The sequence below is a fragment of the Nestor notabilis genome, unplaced genomic scaffold (genome assembly GCF_000696875.1).
Source record: "Nestor notabilis isolate BGI_N333 unplaced genomic scaffold, ASM69687v1 scaffold16010, whole genome shotgun sequence".
In the NCBI taxonomy this organism is placed as follows: Eukaryota; Metazoa; Chordata; class Aves; order Psittaciformes; family Psittacidae; genus Nestor; species Nestor notabilis.
The window spans coordinates 15,154-37,421 of record NW_009912594.1 but is presented as its reverse complement, the minus strand read 5'-3'; the positions used below and the strand labels follow the sequence as shown (position 1 = coordinate 37,421).

The following is a 22,268-nucleotide window of genomic DNA, read 5'->3' as shown; positions in this document are numbered from 1 at the left end:
TTTCCCTATCTGAAGGACTCTGCTGACTCCAAGAATCCTCTTTTTATAAAAATACTGGATTCAGTCCGAGGAAGTCCAGCTCCAAATGTTCCAGTTAAGTTATATAAAGAAGCTGCAGATGGATCTTGGGAACTGTTAAACTCAAAGTAAGTAATACCAAAATAGTGAGTGAAAGAAGGGAAAATCAATGGGAAGAGGCCAAATAGCTGAAAAAACATTCTCACATTCTCTAACATAAGGTGTCTTTTTTTATTCAGAGGAAAGTAACATACTACTGAATGAATTTGCTGCTGTCTTTTAACTGTACTACAGTTTCAACTACCAAAATGGGTTTATAATGCTTTTATAATTACTATGAGCCAAAGAGAGTACTTTAAACTACCCTTTAATTCAATCATTGCTTGTCTTCAATTCCATTACACATGGAATGAACATTCTTTATTCAACAAACAACATCCCACTTCCACATTTATCTCTTCAAGATAGTTGCAAAATCTCACTCAAGACCTTTCCAGGCCTGTTAACAGTCTCCTTACCTAAAAAAGAGAGATAGTGCTCATAAGGGCTAAAGCTGACATAGTGCAGGAATTTCAATAGTGGGATCCCAGATGCATTTCTAGACAGTCCATGAGAAACTGTATGCAAGTGGCTCTTTGGTGTCATAAAGCAGTGGACTAGCAAAAACAACAGTGCTCTCATACATGTCCCTGAAAAACATAGCTACAATGAAGGCCACATATATTTGTACAAGGTAGGGAAGAAAAATATATTGTGCTAGCTAAATCGTCTTCCACCCCTCAGGTGAGAAGATAGCTTAACACATATTCTGTCACTGGAAATGCATGAAATTTTCCCTTAAGAGGGCATTTAGTTTACTTATCTTCAAATCTGAACTTAGAGGCCATATATAAAGATATTGGGCTGATCACCTGGATGTTGACTAAAGCCATGAAAACATCCTTAACATTTGAAACAAAGAACAAAGTAACCTTAAGATAAGGTGTGCAAACATTGTGATAATACTAAATCAATCTCTCCAGCCTTGTTAATTTGTAAATAATTGAATATTAACACAAGATTCTGAAACAACCGTTCTCAGCAAAAGATATATGTGGATTTAGCTGAGAAAGCTTACTAACAAAGAGAACATTTATCTAACAATGATCAACCTACAACGAAGAAAAAAATAGACATTCGAATGGATAAAAAAAGTCTGATAACTGACTACAGAGCATCTAAGAAGTTACAAGTGCTATTCTATGACTCATAAGCTACATTAAAGCAAAAATCCTAAATAATGCACTGGACACCGATATAAAAAACATTAAATTCTTCATTTTTCTCTGCATCCAATTTGAATAAAATATGTTCAGAAAAGATTTGGCAGCTAGAACACTAAACAGTGGTTTGTGAACTGCTAAAATCAGGCACTAGCAGTGAACAACCTACCCAGTCAAAAACCTAGTATTACATAACTTTTTCACAGAAATAGGTTTCAACCTATTTCAACTGTTTGAGAGACAGAATTCAATATTGGTTCTGGAGCCCTAAATTGGTTGGTGTTCAAAGGTGTACCATTTCAAGGCAGTACTATGGCCTTGGATAGCACTGATAGCATTTTCAAATAAAACCATCTGTTTGTTAAGGACGGAAAACTAACTGATCAATACAGACAACAGGGAATTCCATAAGGCTATGCTGGCTGACCTACAATAATTTCAAATAGTAGACTTCAAATTTCGAATAGCCAACTGTAAAAAAATATTTATACTTCTAAATAAGAACAGAAAAATCAAGAGTTGACCCTACTTGAGCAGTAAGTGCACCACAGAGCTTCTGCATTGCTTACAACAGTGGTGAAGTTTTCCTTCTGAGTGGGTAAATTTAATTAACTCCAAGACTCTGCCAAAAGTCTATGAACAATAATGCCAGTTTTTGGCTCACCCTCAAACCATGCAGTGTAGTGACATGGCAGGCAGCCATCTGATGTGACAATGGTGGAAATAACAAATGCCAAGATAAGCTCTGAAGCATCCATAATACAGATGGACATAAGCCATTCCAGATCAATAGAAGTATTCATCATATTACTTAAGCTTCACAACATCACTCAAATTCAATTGCTAAGAATTGCATTCTTCTTGGGGTTTCAACCAAAATATAAAAGTGCATTCTTCTGCCATCACAGACAAACTGATGACAATGGTGGACTCCATCAACTCACTACTAAGGAACAATTTGTAGCAGGGTTGTACAAGATTGAGCTTGACACAGACTCTTATTGGAAGAGTCTGGGCTTAAATCCCTTCCATCACCATGCTGATGTGAGTATTCATTTTCTCCTATACTTTAGTTGCAAAGAATAAAGACACTTCATATGTTTAGGTTTCAATTACTAATTGCATGTGTTGAACTTTCTTTCTCAAAGCTTTTTAACACACTCATGAGAGAATATAATTACTAGCTTTCCTGTAAGTCTCAATAAGCTCTTAGATGCATTACTTACAAAGAGGTTATCCTTCTACTTCTACTTATGCCTGTGATTTTTTCCATAACTATTCTAGACACCTAAGGGAGAACAACAGGTGGAGTATTCTATTAAGTCTCCCGGGAAAATAATTTTTCTGCCTTTTGGATCCAGAATTTTCACAGCTGTAGACAAAGTTTATAATTTAGATTTTTAAAGATAATGGAAGTATGAACTGCATTCTGGATGCTTGGATTCCCAGTTTTCAACAGAAAAAAAAAAACCCAAACATATAACAGGCCCTGTTAGTTTGCATGGGACAGATAAATTGGTTAGAGGAAGGCAGTCTAAACCAGGTACCAACTGAGGCCAACTACAGGGCTAGGGACTCCATGGGGGCTCTCCTCTTCCCTTCCACAGAATCAGCCCTATCAAATGAGCATTCAGTAGCAGCTGCAGTCCTGTACTATTGTTTGCTGGACTGTAACAGACCAGTTAACACCATCAGCCATAGAGTTTGCAACTGCTGCCCAAACAGCTATTCCTCATCTCCTTGAAGAAAAGGTAGCAAACACTTGGGTTGAACTTTGTTTCTGCCTTCCTGAAATTGATGAGAAATGACATTCTTGTTCTAGATGACAATGAAGGTTAACGCTGGATAGTCTTGTCTTCTATGATAACTGAAATAAAAGAGCCAAGATAAAAGATTTACAGCATGCAATAAATTAATACATCAAGATAATGTTTAAGTCTACATTCCAGACTAGAAATAAATTTATTCCAGAATGCAAGAGCTCCTTGCTTAAAAATAAGCCTCAGAAATGAATACCATGTTTTACTTGGTTCACTGGTTGTTCCATAAGCATTTTTTTTATTAATGTTGAAAGGAGCAGAAGTTATCCACCACAGAATTATTAGACTATAGCTATTTTAAAATTTGACACCCATCATCTCACAACACAAAATAATCTACTATATAAAAGGAGAAATTAAAGGACAGGACATGAGCTGGGAAAGATATTTAAAGGACTGTTATAAATCATTCATTCATAAGGTTATTACAATGTTGTGGCCAAAGGACTAATGCAATCCTTCTCTATCTACTAGATATTTTAAGAAGAAACTGATTGCTCCATATTTTAGCCTGATGATAGTGACTGTAGCACTATGTTTAATTCTGTTCCTCAAAGCTCAGGACTTCATAAGAGCAAAAAAAAAATAATATTTGAATACTTCAAATACTTGAAAGAATGCCTTTTTTATTTTTCCTTTTTTAATACAGTCAATAGGGTTCAATAAGGAACCATTTATGAGTACCAACAAGGAAACCCCTATTTGGATAATAAATATATTTGATGAAATTTTAGATAAGCGACAGGGATGCTTTTAGGAAAGGATATTTAACATGTGGAAAAACCATTTGTGACAGGCAGTCACAGATCACGGTGATCAAATCACCACAAGAAAAGGTATTTCCAAAGTTTTGTGGGAGGTTAGATAAAACTATTGCAGTGGTTCCATCCAGGCTGATATCTAGAGATCATTTCTCATTTATCTTGTATTTGTTTGTTTTCTTTTTCCAGGTGGTGTTCACAGCTAATGATGGTAGTTACCGACATTACTCCATTGTTGTTCTCCTCAGTCCCTTCTCTTACTCAACTACAGCAGTAGTTAGTGAGCCAGTGGAATAAAAGCTAGTATTAAGGATGACAATTTAGAGGTGTAAATTAAAGCTTCCATCAATGGTAAGAACTTAGTTTCTGACTGTATCAACAGCTTTAGATTACATAGTAAATCACTAACAGTAACTTGTGCATTCACTTTGTTAATTTTAGGAAAAATATGTATTAACTTTGTTTTCAAATATTCTGAATAAAAATATTCTTTATTTCTGTATTCTGTAAGTATTGTTCTTCTGAATAAAAATGTAGGGTTTAAAAAAAACACATTAAGCTTAAAAAAAAAAATAAAAAAAATAAAAAGCCTTGAAACTCCATTACTGGAATTCTGAGAATAAATCAAAGTCTTCCATGACATTAATAAACTATACTCCTTCTTGCAAAGGAAGAGAACAAAACACATCTGAAAGGTGTCTCATGAAAAGTAAGCCCAAAGGAAATGCAATCCACCACCTATCATCATCTACACTTTATTACTGAAGCCCACAATAGATGAAGTTGCATGGGACTACAGCCAGGATGCCACATAATCACCAGATTCTGATTTTTAAGATATAGAAGCAAAAGCAACTTAAAAGAGACAGCAAGGTAGAATAGCATTTAAGGACGCTACACATACTTAAAATGCCTTCTTCCCTGCTTTCCAATATATTGTAGCTGGTGACTCTTTCAGAAAGAGTCCATATCCAGTGCTGCAGAAAAGCATATACATCAAACATACTTAAGTTTATTCATGTATTTCCGTAAAATTCTGCAAATACCTTTGTCCTCAGACGAAGTACTCCCAAAAACAACTTGCATAACTCTAACCATCAGACACTTTTGTAATAGCTATAAGATAGAAAGAAAAATAAGGATAACTGATGATTCCTGAGAAAACCAGCTCCCCATTTAATGCCAGGAGAAATAGGGATAAATCCTTCTATTTCCCATTCTTGTAATCCATATAAAAGGAAGATTATTCCTAAACTGAAATACGTAGAGAGCCATTAGGAGATTCAACAGACTCGCCACCCTGTCTTGGAAAAGCATGCTAAGACATCAAGTCATTTATCCTAATAAAACCAAAAGCTGAAAGCATAAATACCAATAAAGGTAAAACAATTTGTTAGCTTATGGTTTGATCCCATCATTGCCTAACCTGGTGTATCTGCTGGCCAAGTGTCCCTTTTTTTGTTACTTCAATGAACTGAGCACTAGAAAAATGAGTTCTTTGACTATAAACAAAACTCAAAGATACATTCTCCACAGAATCTCAGAATAAACAAACCAACACGATCTTTAGAACATTATATTTCATAAAAGACAATGATAAAAAAGTACAAACATTTGCATGAACAACAAAAAAACAAAACTATGATAGTACACAGGAAATTCCCAGCATTTGTCTCAGTGCATTTTTCATTAAGCCTATCTTACATATCTCTACAAATAAAATAATCTTAAGTACACTTCCTCTTGCTGATAAGCAATGGATCCTTTTAATGTTTTTAAATAACTGGCTCATTTGTTACCCACTACATTAGTAAACATAATGATAGAAAAATAGACTGGCAAGATCCAAGAAAAGGACATTTTGCACTTGCTTTTCAATATACTGTCTATTGCAAAATGGATTTTATATTATATATTCTCCTTTAATTTGAAATACAGCAAATGGGCTTAAGAGTACCATAGCATATCAACCAGATTCCATTGTTAATAATTCTGTAACATTTTTACTTGTTAATTTGCAAGACCTTCAAGATCTTGTAAAATACTCCCTCTTTCTTCTCCCTCCATGCTCACTCCTTGAAGGGAAGACATCCTTAATTTGCCTTGAAAGCAATGCAAAAGCCAATGTGACTGGCTTCTGTCTACATTTTACAAGAATCATGAAAATATCAAAAGGAATGTGCACAACTCATAGTTCTGCATCGCATTTATTTTGTTTCAAGGCACTGTCTATGTTAAAATTCACTACAGAATAGTACTGGGTTCGAGCAGGTAGTATACAAACACTGTTTTGATGTAATTTAAGATGGCAACTTTTAAAAGTTCCCAGCAAAGTGATAAAAAGTATTTAGATAAGAACGTTGGTTAACAATTCATAATTTAACATTTATCACTTTGGGGCATCAAACTAGAAACATTTTAGGAACTCAGCTGTATGTCATAATCCATTCACATACTGGTTTAAATCACATATTTCAAGACCATACATGATTAATTACTTGGAGCTGTAAAGTTACATTAGCTCAGCCACAGCATATGTGTAATATAGTGTTTATATATGTATGTATGTATACATATATATGCATTAGAATTTTTAAAGATCACACAGTAATTTCACAGAATGCCTAATAAATGGGCACAAAAGCATGCTTCAGAAAACAGTACAGACCTACAGTACCAAAGAATGTTTCATAATTGTACATGTTAAATAGTAGGTGAACTTGTACTGAAAACCAAAAATCACTTCAAAATTACATCAGGGATTTAAAAATTTATTCAACAGTTCTTAAAGTATTGTATCAAGTCTGTTATGGAGTAAGACTAGTTTTATTTTGAAGATATAATTGTTCATACAGTGTATTATCCCCCCTTTATCTATATGCTTCAGAATATTCTATACACTCAGTTATAGAAAAATGTATCAGGAGGTGATCAAATCACTTAAGCATGCTTTTGAAGGATGTTTTGTTCACTTTATGCTCTTTGTTATTTTTATTGCATTACATCATTCCTAAAGCATATTAGATTAACCGATAGATTTCAAGGTAATTCCAATATGGTTTAAAATATCCCTTGCAATTGTTCTCAACCACTTAAATAATTATATTTCTACTAAATATTTGGGATGCCTACAACTAAGTTCATAACTTTACTGAGGAATGGCTAAGGGCAAAATTTGCTGCTGGGATACCAGAGAAATAAAAGGTCGTTATGGCAAACAAACTCAAATATACAAGCACCACACAATCTGTGGCAGCAATTCAGGAAACCAACACACAGTAATAAGTTAAAGTTAGCATTCTTTGTCAACACTTTTACAGAACACTCTATGGATAAACAATCCTTATTATATACTGCTTTCCATTCTTCATGGTAGCAGAAGTCAGTCTTTGGTTCCTAAAGAGTTGAGCAACTGTGATGAACAGAACAGCTTAGTAGAACTTGGTCAATATCTTTGCATTAACATAGAAAATAAATGATCCGGTCCTTTTCCTTAGTATTAACAAGGGATGTAAAAAAATATTGGAAAAAGATAATAATGCTTAGCAGTGGGATATTTTTAGGTAGCATAACATTACAAGCAAACAGAAAATAAGATATGTTTTCCATTATAAGCCAAGGAAAGGGGCTAGTTATGCATACAACACCACAAAAATAGAGAAACAGAAAGGACCAATCCTTAGTTGGACTGTGCAACCTCAATCTCATTGAAAGTCATTGACATGAGGATACTCAGTGCATCATAGAAGCACTCAGCACTCTACCAGAATAGGCCCTTAGATAGCTATATCGATTAATACATTATGAGTGGAATTTTAAAAAGCACTTGGGATTGGCCAGCTTTCAGTTCCACTTATGTCATCATCAGCAGCAGCAGAGCAGTTTGACCAACACCGTGGTTCTGAAAATCCCACAATACAAGCATTAGAACTATTAGAACTATGTTTTATTATTTTCTTAAAAATCTAACTTTAATATTCTTCCAATGAAGACACATTTTTGGCTCTTCTGATTTTGGAGGAATAAAAGTGCTGTTTACTAGGTTTTTTTAAAAAAAAGAACAATACCAAAATACTGTACGCACCCAGACACACTGTTTTAGGCATTAAAATCCCTGACATTGACACTAGTGGCACACTTGGAAACAGTTCCTGTAGATCATAATACGCAACAACTGCAAGATCTTCTGTAATACACATGCAATATGCATATAAATAGGATTTAGATGGCAGGCAGGGTATCATACAATTTTGCTGGCAATAAATAAAATTAAAAGCTTTCTTTCTAGCAAGTTCATATATGAAACTGATTTTTCTATACAGATACGCAGGAGGCCTAGAGCTCAAAACTAGTATAACAGTTTACAGTCATAGCTGGCCAACAATTAATATTTCCTTCATTTCACATAAGGTATAACCTTTTTTTAAGCATACTTACATTTTACACTTGTTCTTTCATGCTAATAAAAACATTCCTATAGAATTCAAACAAGAACACACTCAAATACATACTGAAACATAAAATATTGAGCAATTTAAGACCAATGTACACACATTAATTTACATCACATATTTACAAAACATTTTAAAAAGAAATAAAAGCATTCATTTAAATATAGGGGAAGGAGGAGGCAGTTTAGTATAAAAAAATTCCTGGAAGTGGCCTCTGTCCCTACTTCCAGAGAAGCTACAAGTCTGTTTTCTGCAGTTTATTTAGTTGACTGGTTGTGATAGAGAATACAGAAGAATGAAGGCTTGAACAGTAGTCTCATGCTGTAAACATCTGAGTGGTAGCTGCTGCCTTTTCTTTCAGAACAAAATACATGGTACATACAATCACTTTACTTCTCATTGCTAATATGCATCATCAAATGATCAAAAATCTCTAATTCTAAGATGCTGCTCGTTGGTTTTGTTTTGTTTTACAGTGTCTGTTAGTAGCTTCCAGTGTTAAAAGTTTATTCTGGTAGGGTAGCTTGTCATTCCACTTTCATCAATAGTCTCTAACAGGAGCAAGTTCTGGTATGAGATTAACAGTTATATTTTTATACAATCTACTGACAAGTATTTTAGGAGTATATATTAAATTGTTCAACCCATCAATATACTGACGTTCTCTGGAATACCTCAGAAGTTTATATCTGCAGAAGGAGTTGGAAGAAGAAAACATGAGAAAGATTTGCAAGACAATTCAATTGATGTTAGACATGGTACTGCAACATTCATTTCATTTTGAAATATGCTTTAAATTATGAAACTACCTCTCAGCCCTTGAAATTACAAAATGGCCCACCTAAGTTTTAAAAGAAGACACTTTGTTTTTTTAATACAGTGAGATTTTATGTTCACATATACAAGTTAACATTAAGACTAAATAACAAAGGAATTTCATATGTATGCTTTCTTTAGTCCCAAACTAAATTGATTTTTAAAGAACATTAAATTTCTTCATGTTCTTTTGTTATAAAACTCAACTATAGAGCTCAGAGAATATATCCAGGAACTGTCACTGTTCAACACTATAAGCTTAAAAGTTGGAATTGTTCTTGATTTCATTCTTGAGACTCCTGCATTTGCAGACATCTAAATTTGACGTGATTAAAAAACCCAAAGTTCCCCATCCCCAGATTACATATATATAATTTTAGTTCCATATCACATATTTACTTATGTCTAACTATACATGCCTTTTTTTTAAATTATGAATAAAGAATAAAGATGTTTCCAGAAGGAGACACCCATTGTTAACAAAACTGAGCAGTATTTCCAATTATCTGAAAACACACACTGTAAACCCTTTATTTTTCTTTTCACATACTAATTTTTAGGTGTGGCTCATCTGCTGCATTCTAGATGCTATTCCTACGTAGGGCAGCCAGAATCTACTGGCCAGTTGAAGTGGTTTTTGTATCTTTGTAGCAAAAGAAAGGAACCCCAAAAGAAAATGTTCATGTCAATATAAGCAGGAAATGAAAAGAAAGTATCTCAGAAAAGAATGAAATATGATGGAAGAAACCAACCCTTGAGGAATTTTAAAGCCTGTTTTCACACAGGAGTGATTTTACCTAGGTGCACTGCTTCCTTTTGCAGAATATCCAAATTAACCAGCTGATGGAGCCCTGCTAGCACTAATGCCCAAGCTATTAAGGAACAATAGCATTCTGCATGAAACATTATGATGATAATATCTTCTGACACACAGACTCAGTCTCTTTCATGTTTAAATAAGAAATATCTGAGCAGCAAACAATATGTTTAATAAAACACAAAGTTTAGCATTAAAGATGGAACAACACTGATAAGCGCTGACTGTTTATTTGTACGTGTGGAAGACTTCTGTATGTGTAAGAAAAAAATTTACATCTTTAGCTCTAGCATTTGAACAGTTATACATTTTTCTTACCGTCCTAAAAACTGGACTTCACCTCTGTGATGATGAGGAATGGATTTGTATTTCCCTAAATCTCCTTCTGGTCTTGTTACATTGTATCCAGCATAGTGAACCCTGGGGTACAATACATAAACATTTTTATGAATATTATCAAAAAGATGTTTTTAAAAGTTAAAGCAAAAGTGAAAAATGCACATCAAATCTTTCAAAGCTAAGTCTTTGCATTCACTGACATTGTCTCCCTAAAATACCCAAAACATTCCTAACCCGACAACCAAAACAGCTGGCAAAACCCAATGAAGTGTGAAATAATATTATTTCATATTTAGTATTTCCTGCTTTGTTCTTAAAGCACAACAGCATAAAAATATTAAAATAGTCTGGAAAAAAGAATAAAAAACTTCAAACCCTTCCTTTAAAATATCTCTTTACATATAAACTCATGAAGTCACTTGATTTCAACAGCTCAACTAGAACATTTTACACTTGTTTGCTATAAACAGTTAGTAATACAGTGAGAGCATTGCTGTTCATTGTCCAGTTTGTGTCTATTAATAGTCACAAATTAACCTCTCTCTCCAATACTGCTCCTAAGATACTTAAACTCATGCTTATGCTACATGTCTGTAGGATGGTATTCCATAATACCAGAGGCAAGACAGATGTAAATTAAAATCAAAACAGTGCACGGAAGACTAGAAGGAATGAGATTAAATATCCAATATCCATTGTTTATTCCATTTTTTGGTACAAGATCTGTCTCATAAAAGTCCAATAACTATTCTCAGGCCAAGAAAAAAGAACATCTTACTTATCTTTTCAAATGGTATTCTGATATTTTTAAGTGAATTCTTTAAAAGTGTTAGAATTTGTTCATCTAAAACAAATTTAAAAAAGGTGACATCTGACAGAAACAAAGCCCCAACACCCAATAGCTCTCAAAGGCTGGATTGCGCAGAATAATGAGAAAGATGTAAGCACTGAGCATTCACCTGTTCCAAAGATCATCATCTTCTCCACCCCATCCCCAAAAGGCATTTGGAAACCCATTGATCTTCTTGAATTGTTCCACTGTCAGGCCACTTACGCCACCAAAGAACTCATTGTATGGAAGACTGAAAACAAAAGACAAATTCTTTATTATTAGCTGTACTTAGATAGGTAGCCCTCTCTTTAAACAATACCTTTCAAACGAACAAGAACCCCAAGCTAAGGACACGAACAGATGATGAATGTATTTACTATGCAAAACTGCTTCACAGATCACTGATATGAGGTAAGATACATGGAAGTTGAACAAATATTTGCAGTAGTGTCCAATTTGCACACAAGCTACTCTTAAAGTAGCTAAAATTAGTATCACCACATGAAACGGAAGTCTACCATATTTCAGATGGCTGATTCAGACCCATAGATGAGTGTTAAGTGAAGCTCTCAAACCATTGTATTTTAACACTATTCAACTGAAAAAAACCCCAACTTCTGATCAACTGAAAAATTTACAATCAGTAATGCAACAATTCAGCAATTTTAGTTCATAACTACATTCTACAGAACTGTTAAAACTCAAGGGGAACATTTTAACAGTACATATTTAACCACAGTGAAATGCGTACTCATTTGAGAAACAATTTCCCAGGTTTTAGAACTTTTGAATCAAAAGAATCTATATGTGGGTTGGTTTAGTTTTGGGTTTGTTTTTTGGTGGGTTTTTTTGTCAATAAGCATACAGTATTTCCTAACATATATTATTAAGCCTACAAGAAATCTGGAGAGGGACTTTTTACAAGGGCATGGAGTGATAAGACAAGGGGTAATGGCTTTAAGCTGACAGAGGGGAGATTTAGATTAGACATTAGGAAAACATTAATCACTGTGAGAGTGGTGAGGCACTGGCACAGGTTGCCCAGAGAAGCTGTGGCTGTCCCATCCCTGGCAGTGTTCAAGGCCAGGTTGGACGGGCCTTTGAGCATCACGGTCTAGTGGAAGGTGTCCTTGCCCATGGCAGGGGGGTTGGAAGTAGACGATCTTTAAGGTCCCTTTCAACCCAAACCACTCTATGAATCTATTATTAAGTAACAAGCAGCTGGCCAACACAGACACTGTAGCTACATAATATAACATACTAAGGCACAGGAAATGTGATTTCCAGTTCCCAAAACGCATTTTCAATCTAAAAAAGAAAAATTAAAAAATTTAAGTTTCTATGTCTACTTCCATTAAAATTGACTTGCATCCTTAACCTGGAAGCTGCCACAGTAAAGTATGTTCCTCCTTTCAGAAACAGCACACAATTTCATCAGATAGAAGTAATCAAACATCTTTCTCAGGAGACGCTTCCAAACCTGGAACCTTCAAGAAGTTAGGACTATCTACAAAAAGATTTACAATTGCTTAGGACACAATTGCCACACTGAAGGACAAATAACTCCAGAATGCAAGGGGAAAGAAAAAGAAATACACAGTCATGTAATTTCTGACCTCCATGGAAACACAGGATTCAACCAAACCTTAGTAGTTTTGGGGAAGTTTGTTACTATATATCCCTATTCAACTGAAATAACAGGTGTTCTAAAAACCCAGAGATATCACCGTCCCTAAAACCAAAACATACACCCCCCTCCCAAAAAAGTCCCAACTAAAAAAAAAAAAAAAAACAACAACAACCCACAACCAACCCATCAACCAAAAATAAAAACAACCAGAGTATGACATTAATGGAACTGTTTGAGGTTTATTTTTTTATGTATGTATGTACGTATGTGTGTGTGGTGCACAAGCACTTTTTGTATATATACATAAATATGTATTTGTATTTTATAAATACGTATTATTGCATACATTTACTTTCATAAACACCTTTCGTAAACTTTATTAATGTATATGTCAATACATAAAGTATTATGTAAATACAGATTTTTATGTTTAATTTAGATATTTTTCAATACATATAAAACCTTTACAGGTTTATCTGCCAATTGACTGACCGAACTGAAGTCCAAAAAGGTGTCATGTTTTCAGCGCATTGCTTTTGATCTATCAGTTTGGCCAAGCTGTCAAGTTGGTCAATTTCACAAATAAATTTTCAGGATGGCAAATATATACATATAACAAGCAATAAGTTATAACTTTATGTGAAGTGACTGGAAGAGTGTCATTAGATAGAGTGTTAAAAAGTAAATGAAACATCATTAATGTAAAATGTCAGAAGTATAGAAAATAACAAAACATTAGGACCCACTATATTCATCAAATTTCAATAGAGACTGAATACAAAATACGAAATGTCCTAGCAGGAAGAAAATCTCCTGTTTAAAAAGGTATAAAGCAGAATTGTATATTCATAAGAAAATTAAAACATCTTTCCTGTAGTATTTTGCTGAAGATTATCTCCTTATTTTTGTTAACAACCACTGCAAAAGCTCATGTTGCCAGAGAAGATTCCTAATAAGCAAGTTAAGTTTTTCCCCCTTGACATACATAGACTTACATACAGTCAACCTCACTGCAACAAGTTCAACACTGAAAATTATAAATATCTTCAAATTAGCAACATATCAAATGTAGACACTAAACTTAAATCTTCCTTTAATAGCTACATATTCATATATGTAGTAGAAGGCTGTTTTATTGGTTTCACCTGCTGTGTAAACTGTCACAAAATTCATACACACTTTAATAATGTTTCTGGGTCTTTAAGAAACAAGAATAAAGCTAATTACTTACATGTACATGTATTTGTCCAGCTTTGCTGCAAAATGGCGTGGCATTTCTCCACATCCATAATAATTTCGGTCATTTTCAGGTAAGTGATCCACGTCATGAAATATTATGCAGTCCCAGACAGCATCCTTCATAGCCTCTTTGAACCCAACATTAAAAAGCATTGCACGATTAAAAGGTTGCGTACCTGTCTTCAAACAGAAAACAAAGGAGGCAGTGCAAGAATCAAGAAGAAAGAGACAAAATTTCAATACTATGAGAAATATATTCTCTACCACACACACAAAAAAAGAAAAACACTGACAAAGATGGCTGCTATTCCCTCAGCTAAGCAGAGCAATACCTCTGGCTAGCACCAATTACATCAACTATATTGTTCTCCCCTTTTACACAAAATGTAACAGCACTAGCAACTTATAGCACTAGTAACTCTGAAGTATCAAACCATGGGTGGTTTGGATTAACATAGCATGAAATTACAAGTTAAAGAAATACTGATACAAACTAAGAAAGAAACACTATACTTTGTTTCTTGTTAAAACAGTCAACTGGAATAGACTGGACTATTTCAGTTGGAAAGAACCTACTATCAGCTTTGAGCCATTCCCACATGATCTGTCACTGGATCCCCAGGAGAAGATATCCCCCTCCCTTCTCCTTCTCAGGAAGCTGTAGAGAGCAATGAAGTCACTCCTCAACCTCCTTTCCTCCAAACTAGACAAGCCCAGAGTCCTTAGCCACTCCTCACAGGACATGCTTCCAGCCCTGTCACCAGCTTTGTTACTTTCCTCCTCTTGAGGCATTCAAGGACTTTCACATCCTTCATGAACTGTGGGGCCTGGAACTGCACAGAGTACTCAAGATGAGGCCACACCAACGCTGAATACAACAGGATAATCACCTTCTTTGTCTGGCTGGTTTTGCTGTGTTGCATGCACCCCAGGGTGTGGTTTGACCTCTTGGCAGCCAGGGCACATTGCTGGCTCACATTGAGCCTGCTGTCGATGAGCACCCCCAGATCCCTTGCTGCAGCACTGCTCTCCAGCCACTCCTCTCCCAGTTTATAGTTGTGCCCAGCTTTACTCCATCCTAGGTGCAGAATCCAGTATTCTGATTGTTAAATCAATCATTGCCCAATGCTCCAACCTACCTAGATCCCTCTGCAAGGCATTCCACCCCTAGAGAGAGTCAACAGCACCTCCCAGTTTGGTATCATCAGCAAACTTGCTGATGTTGCACTCAGCTCCCGATTGCTGCACTCAATTCCTGATTGTTGGTAAGCATACTGAACAGAACTATCCCTCTGAGCACTGAAGAACACCATTGGTGACCAGTCGCCAGTCAGATATAGCCCCATTTTTTTTGTCCTTGAATACATACAAAGACAATAGATTCAAAGAGGATGTGTTATCACCTATAAAATATCAGCCCATATTTGAAGAAAAGCAGTATGTGTCTGGCCATTGCTTAAACTGGGGACCGGAGCTGAACCTTCCTTTTTCATTCAAAGGATTAGATCAGCAGAGTAATTTTTAAATTCTGGATTCATCCAAATCTTGTTAAAAACATCAAATCCCCTTTAATGAGGAATCTTGAAGAGTAACTTTTCAAGAAAATGCTGTTACCTGTTCAACAACATAGAAGGCAAATTCCAGCCGCTGCTTCTGCAACATAGGTATCAGATGACGGAAAAAGATTGGAAGATGTTCATGGCGATTCCGAAAAGGAATAAGGATTGCCACCTTCAAAAAATTAGATATATATTAGACTATTGTATTTTTAAATTTCAATGTTTCAATACAGATCAAGTTTTCCATGGCGTACACAGTCTTTTCAACTTTTACATTTAAATTGTCTCTGTGTTTTAAACATTCATTCCCAGTAGGAAAGCATGTTGGAATTTAGCTCAAACAGTTAAAAAAAAATCTGAGTAGGACATAAATAAGACTTCCCTTTTATGTTCACTTGCTTTTAATTATACTTTAAGCAACATACACTCAGGACAAGTTTGCATCCATATGATAAAATGTTTACTAACAACAATTATTGAACCTTTAGACATTCTTGATAATCCATTTCAAGTTTACTTCAAGTTTTAGTCTCTTCTTGAGCACAGATAGTATAATACATATATTATAACATACAACATATTGTCTAAAATACACAGCAGTAGAAGACTGAGTGCTTGCAATGGTAAACTGTTCTTATAAACCAACAGAAAAAGAAAAAAATAACAAAAATAACCCAACGGCATCTCACCTTCCATCTTGGTTTACAATCTTTTGGTTTCCAGTGTCCACCTGGTTTAATGTCTAAATCTTTTGAAAACAGTTGCTGAATTTCATCAAAACTAATTTCACTCATATTGACATCTATAAGGCCTCCTTAATAAAGGAAAAAAAATACTCATTTGAATTAAGGCATCAGATCTAACACTATAAGGTATATCACAGATAAATAGCATGAGAAATTTGTAGTTATATTACCTACAGATAAAAAAAGAAACGATTTATACTATCCTCTTAATATTCAGGTTTTACAGAATGAATTTCAGTATTTCGCAATATAAACATTCTTTCAATAAACCTTACCAGCAAAATACTCCTTTCAGAGGACATAGAACATGAAAAATAATTTGAATTTTGTATCTATTACAGAGTCATCTTTCAAGTACCGCTTAACAATTCCACGTCATCTGCACTACTGGACAAATGCTCAAATCCTTGCTCTTCCACAAAAAATGAAAATGCACCAACACTACACTCAACAAACTTCCCCAAATTCTAAATAATTACACACATTGCATGTACAGCCTTCATCCACTAATTCACCACTGTCTGCATCAAACCAACTTATAGCAAGTGGCTTGGATTTAAGAATTACCACTGATAGAGTTAATTAGCCCAATAGAAAAAGCATTTGCAAATGGCTACTGATGACAGTGGAATTCAGTAATATATTAAATAATGACCTCAATATGGTAGCAAAAAAATCAGGTTACTACTTATTATGAGAAAATACTTAGTTGATAGCTAAGAGTTGTTGCTCATTAGCTTATACATGTGTATAAATTTCAAACCTGGAAATGATGATTCATAGTAAACACCCTCCAAAGCAGAAGGAATCAAGAAAATTTGGGGAAAAGAGTAGAGTTACCCTAATTAACCAGAAGCTCAAGTTGCTCTTCAGCAACTACTATGCTAGACCATCAAATAAAAAACTTGCAATAGCTATCTGACAGAGACCATAAAATATTCTACTTGTTTTTGTCTAAAAATTTAAGTCTTTCAGGAAGGATTGGAATTTTAAAGTCAGTGAAAGAAATTACTCAACTTTTCTCCCCTGGTGCCAGCACCTAAAAGAATCTGCATGTGTCCAAAGATTGCTTTATGTTGTAACAATGAATTGACTACCTCTCTAAATCTTTTGGAAAGGTTGACATATTTGGAGCATATTAGGAGTAACTGTTGTTTTCAGAAAGCAGAAATACTGAAAAAGCTATTTTAGTTTGGGAACTGATTAAATGTAGAAATACTCATAAATATAAAATGTAACTTAAAAAAAGGGAAATGATATTAAAAAAAAAAAGGATCAAGAACAGCACAATAAGGAGAATATCTTCTAAGAACAGATTTGAACACTCACATTCATTTATTTACTTTAGAAGAAAAAGGAAACCTGGCACTTGCTGAAAAAAAGACTGCATAAATATATACCAGAACAGGCTAATCTTAATGAGCAGACAAATAAATAAGCAAGCTTGGATTAGCATTATGGTTGTATCTGAAACTCTTCAATCACCTGAAAAAGAAATGTTACAAAAAGTAGAAATAAGGGCAATCAACAAAGGACAAGTATATAGAGTATAAACATGTACAAATTAAATTTCAAAAAGTAAATAGATAACGAAATCAATTGCAACTACCAAGAGACAGAGAAGCAACAAAAGCCTTTCAGTTTATAGAATCTAAAAGGAAAATAAAGATGAATGAATGGCAATTACTACACCAGAAAAGGAAGCAAATAGCACATGATGCAAAGGACGCAGGTGCCTTAGTCTCCCAAGAAAAGTTTAGATGCTATCAGATGCTTACAGAGTTCAAATTAAAAGAAAAAAACAAAACAGGAGGACTGGTAAAACAGTATTTGTATAAGGCAGGTGCTTCTAACTTTATGGGACATGCTAAAATTCCCTCCAGACTGTTTAAAAATTACCTGTAGTAAAGCGAAAACTTGGTATTATCAGAAGTACACAGGAGATGGGTGAATAGAAATTAGCGGTATTTCCCTGTCATTGGTGGAGGAGAAAAGAAGGCATCTCAGTAAATATCTGGGCTTAGTATTCACTAGATCCATCACTGTCTAGCATGCTGCAGTAAAACATATTTACGCAATCCACAAAAAAAGAAAGCTGAGGAAGCAGAAAGGATCTTGAAGAACAAAACAAAATACTATCAACAAATCAGATACATGCTGAAGTCCAGAGTGAAATTAATTTTTAAAAAAGTATGGATTGCTTCTGAAAGAGAAATAAAGCAAATACACACAAACCAGGAAATACCTGGTATTCTGCAGTATGCAGAAAGATATTTTGACAGTTTATAATGGATTGCCTATTAATATGAGACAATAAACTGTAATGCAATTGCACAAAATGGCAAATCTCATTCTGGAATACATTAACTGCTGTTATATGAAAAACAGAGAAGGTAATTACTAGCTTGTTTTGAACCAGGGTTTTAGCCCATTATGATGCGTCAAAAGGAAATCCAATTAGAGAAAGTCTACAGTACAAAAATCAAGAATGACAAGAGCTTTAGAAACTATGTCTAGAAAGGCTGAAATTACTGGTTTACCTGCAAAGGAAGAGACTGACAAAAACATAAGCCTTTTCAAAACAGAATAATTTGGTACATAGATGGCAACCAACTTTTTACCAAGCATCAAAAAGGGCAAGAAGAAATCTGACTTACTTGCTGGAGGGAAAAAAAAAGAAAAAAAGGTTGAGTATTGGGAAAACCTTAACTATTCAGTGAACAGTACAGTAGAATATATTCCTTCTGGACACAGCAGAACTTCCTCCACAAAATAGATTTTTCTAATATCTATTTAAAATGGTTTAGGTATATTCAACCTCAGTGTACTGAAGTGAGCAAAGTAAAAGAGCTGGATATTATATTTATTATAGCTCATTAAGAGCTAGTTGTTACGCAAACTGTGAAGTGACTGCTTAAAAATTCTAAAACAGGAGGGGTTTATTTCATATAACTGAAAAACTAATCTGCTTTCCATTTACCTCTCTAGTCAGTATTAAAATTATGCTGATTGTTTTGTACTGCTTCTATCTTGAAATAGAGGTGTCTTGCTTATGAACTAGCACAGCAGTGCTCAACCAGTGGGTTACAAACTGAAAGACTGAGTCAGTAACAAAAGCACTAGCACTAGTTGGTCCTATTTTAAGAGTGCATGTACCTGGGACAAAACACAGTTTTACCATACTCCTTTCATGATACAAATTTGTCAAGTTGATGTAAAGAATAGTTGACCTCTATAATAATTTTAAGCTATTAAGCAGGTCAAAATATACATCATTCAAAAAGCTTTCTTCTCTTGCTATCTCAAAATAACCTACAACATTTCATTGCATTAAACAACCTTCAGAAAAGCTTTGTTTAGATTATAATTAAACACACAGATGACAACTGAAAAAGTATACATGAAAACCAAAGGGTGAGACACACATTTCTTCGTAGAACAGTAACAGTAACTGGAGAATTATTTTCTATTAAAATTACAATTTCTATATTAAATTAAGCAGGAGAGGTACAAGCAAGGAGGTTAAAGGAGACCTATAGACAAATTCTGGTAGAATTACATATAGCCAAAGTGGTTGATAGCAAGGATGGCAGAGTAGAATGCATCCCTACTCTGGCAATTCTAAATATCTTCAGTGCAGACAAATCTGCACCAATGATTTGAGATAACATGCAATAAGTAGGCTGATCTACTAAGGTACCTTAGTGTGCTATAAGTAGGTCTGACCTATTAATGTACCTTAGTACCTTCTAACTTGCCTCATCCCTCCACTCCTAGACAGCAGACTAATATACAAGTAAAACAGATAGCAGAAGCCAATACAGTTTTGAACTAACTAATCTAGCAGAATTCAACCCTTGAAGGTTTCATTAAAAATACTGATTATATTAATTTTTCAATCATCATAACCATTATTCTTGTTTCTTTGGTTATCCAGAATGGACATTTTTCAAACTTTCTATGTGTTTCACAAAATAGCTAAAATATTTACTATTGGAATAATTTAGGGGTTTTTTTTTATGTAAGGAATATTGTAGGAAAGAACACCCACATGATTTTGAAAGTCAAACTTTGTCTACAGGAAGAAGACAAAAAAAAAACCCATGCCAACAGCATTTCAGGCACATTATTAAATCAGGTTAAGGACACTGACTCGCACGAAGGAACTCTTCCAATCTCAATTTGTGTTACTGTTTTAACTGTGCAATACCTGCTTATAAGAACTTCTACATACACTGGGATAATACTGCTACTTCGGACAACTCTAATATTACAGGTTTTATAAAAACTCAGGAAAGAAAAACAGCAATAGTGCCAAAGTATTCAGTCTCTTATTTCTGCATGACACTCTGGTGCAACTAAACACCTTCAAACAAAACAACTAGATGTTTAGATTCTAGGCTTAAAGATGAATAAAATTAGGGTTACTTAAACAAGTTCCATTTAATAACTTAGGATCTTAAACATCTGAGTTCAAAAGCTTAATTTTAAAATTTCCTGAGGATCACATCTTTCCACTTGTTATGTAAGTACTACTTCTTTATAACAACAGGGTTTTTGCACTTTCTTACCCCCATCACCTCTCACTTCACTGCACCATCTTGTTCAGTTTTCCATATATTGAGGTAATTGATTAGCTGACGAAGTTTGAGAACTAGTTTCTGATTCATGAATCGCTCTATAAGGACTACCATTTCCAATACAGAAATTTTTAACTATTCCTCAAAATATGCAACTCTGAAGGGGTACTTTTAAAAGTTAGAATATTCCTACATATTAATAAAGCAATTTAATAATGAATTTGTAGAAAGTAAAATGGTTTGTAAATAAAATTTAAAACATACTAGGATATTAGCAAAGAGGCCAAAAGCTTTAATAACGCAATGGTTACATGCAAAATTCTGCTAAGCATTATTGTCCTTTCAGATGCATTTTATTAATTCTTTTCTGCTATATATTTTAACTCCTCATACTTATATTTTATATTAAAATAATTATGCTTTGTTTTAATAAAATCCAATTAACTGGATAAACATTAAGGTCAGTTTAAAACTTACTCATGTAAGGCAGCTTCTCTGGACATGCCTGGTAAGGAGAGTAAGTGAAGTTTTCTGGAAGATACATTGTTGTTTGAGCAACACAGTCACTAGAATTGTTTCCTTCAGGGTAATCTTAAAAAGAGGAATTGATTTTTGTAAGAAACTATGTTATCCACTGAATTTGTAACATATCATCATGAAGGTGAGAACAGTAACTTTGTAAGTAACAAATTCCTAGCAGCATGGTTCAAAAAAAGAACAAAAACATTACTACACTAGAGGTACAATAATTAAATCAAGATATCTCTATTACAACTATGACAAATATTTCCTACTAAAGTGAATTGAGAAACAGTAACTATTTGGCCTTCACTTCTGTTACAGAACAGTAGGGCTTGGGTCTAGCTTTTCATAGTCAAGACACGACACAAAGGTTTGGCCTTTTTTTCCTCCCTCCATAAAGCTCCTTTAAAAATTAAATTAAAGAAGAAATATTCTTACCTGTGCCATTCAGTGTAGTATTTTTGTTAGTATACAATCTGATCATGTGTCCTATTGTTTTTACATTTTCTCTCAACATTATACCACGAGCTTGCACCATAAAGAGATATGTGTTTGCTGATAAAACAAAAAGCATTTTTGAATTTTAATTAAAACAAGGTATTTTTACATTAACATCTATTTATAATGCATTCAATATTTGTTACTATGCCTGAATCCACAGCTAATGAACATTAATCCTTCAAGATGAAGATCCACAAAAAGTGAAACACACAAACCGAAATAACCACAGGTCTATATAAACCACCCAAAATATAAAACTTTAATACACACCTTATATGACACTTTTATTTCTTTAAATTACAGAAAGCAACTGACAGTGCCAAGAAACAATTGAATTAAGAAAACTTTACTGGTAATGTAGATACATCCCTCATA

At 34.3% G+C, this 22,268-nt stretch overlaps 2 protein-coding genes across 2 annotated transcripts in view; one reads left to right on the top strand and one right to left on the bottom strand.

Annotated features, from left to right (window-relative positions):
- Window positions 1-4,210, top strand: part of LOC104410175 (transthyretin-like) — a 6,073-nt gene extending 1,863 nt beyond the window's left edge. The window contains exons 2-4 of the mRNA XM_010020271.1: window positions 16-146; window positions 2,189-2,324; window positions 4,051-4,210. Of these exons, the coding sequence (XP_010018573.1) occupies window positions 16-146; window positions 2,189-2,324; window positions 4,051-4,158 (375 nt within the window). The 3' untranslated portion in view covers window positions 4,159-4,210. The remainder of the gene's footprint in view (window positions 1-15; window positions 147-2,188; window positions 2,325-4,050) is intronic.
- Window positions 4,211-5,425: 1,215 nt separating this feature from the next.
- B4GALT6 (UDP-Gal:betaGlcNAc beta 1,4- galactosyltransferase, polypeptide 6) lies at window positions 5,426-21,941 on the bottom strand. Its single transcript, XM_010020265.1, has 8 exons — window positions 21,831-21,941; window positions 21,348-21,461; window positions 16,234-16,358; window positions 15,600-15,716; window positions 13,978-14,165; window positions 11,244-11,366; window positions 10,264-10,365; window positions 5,426-9,001 (listed from the first exon to the last, which is right to left on the bottom strand). Exons 1-8 carry the CDS (start codon window positions 21,928-21,930, stop codon window positions 8,854-8,856), a joined length of 1,017 nt encoding a protein of 338 aa, XP_010018567.1. The 5' UTR covers window positions 21,931-21,941; the 3' UTR covers window positions 5,426-8,853.
- Between the last annotated feature and the right edge of the window lie 327 nt (window positions 21,942-22,268).

Excerpts from the sequence above, each read along its gene's own strand:
- B4GALT6 (XM_010020265.1), bottom strand. The coding sequence starts at position 21,930 with ATGGTGCAAGCTCGTGGTATAATGTTGAGAGAAAATGTAAAAACAATA. Across the intron at positions 11,367-13,977 it reads CTGGACAAATACATGTACAT|TCTTCCATACAATGAGTTCT; the intron begins GTAAGTAATTAG and ends TTTTGTTTTCAG. Across the intron at positions 9,002-10,263 it reads GAAGTCCAGTTTTTAGGACG|ATATAAACTTCTGAGGTATT; the intron begins GTAAGAAAAATG and ends CTCCTTCTGCAG.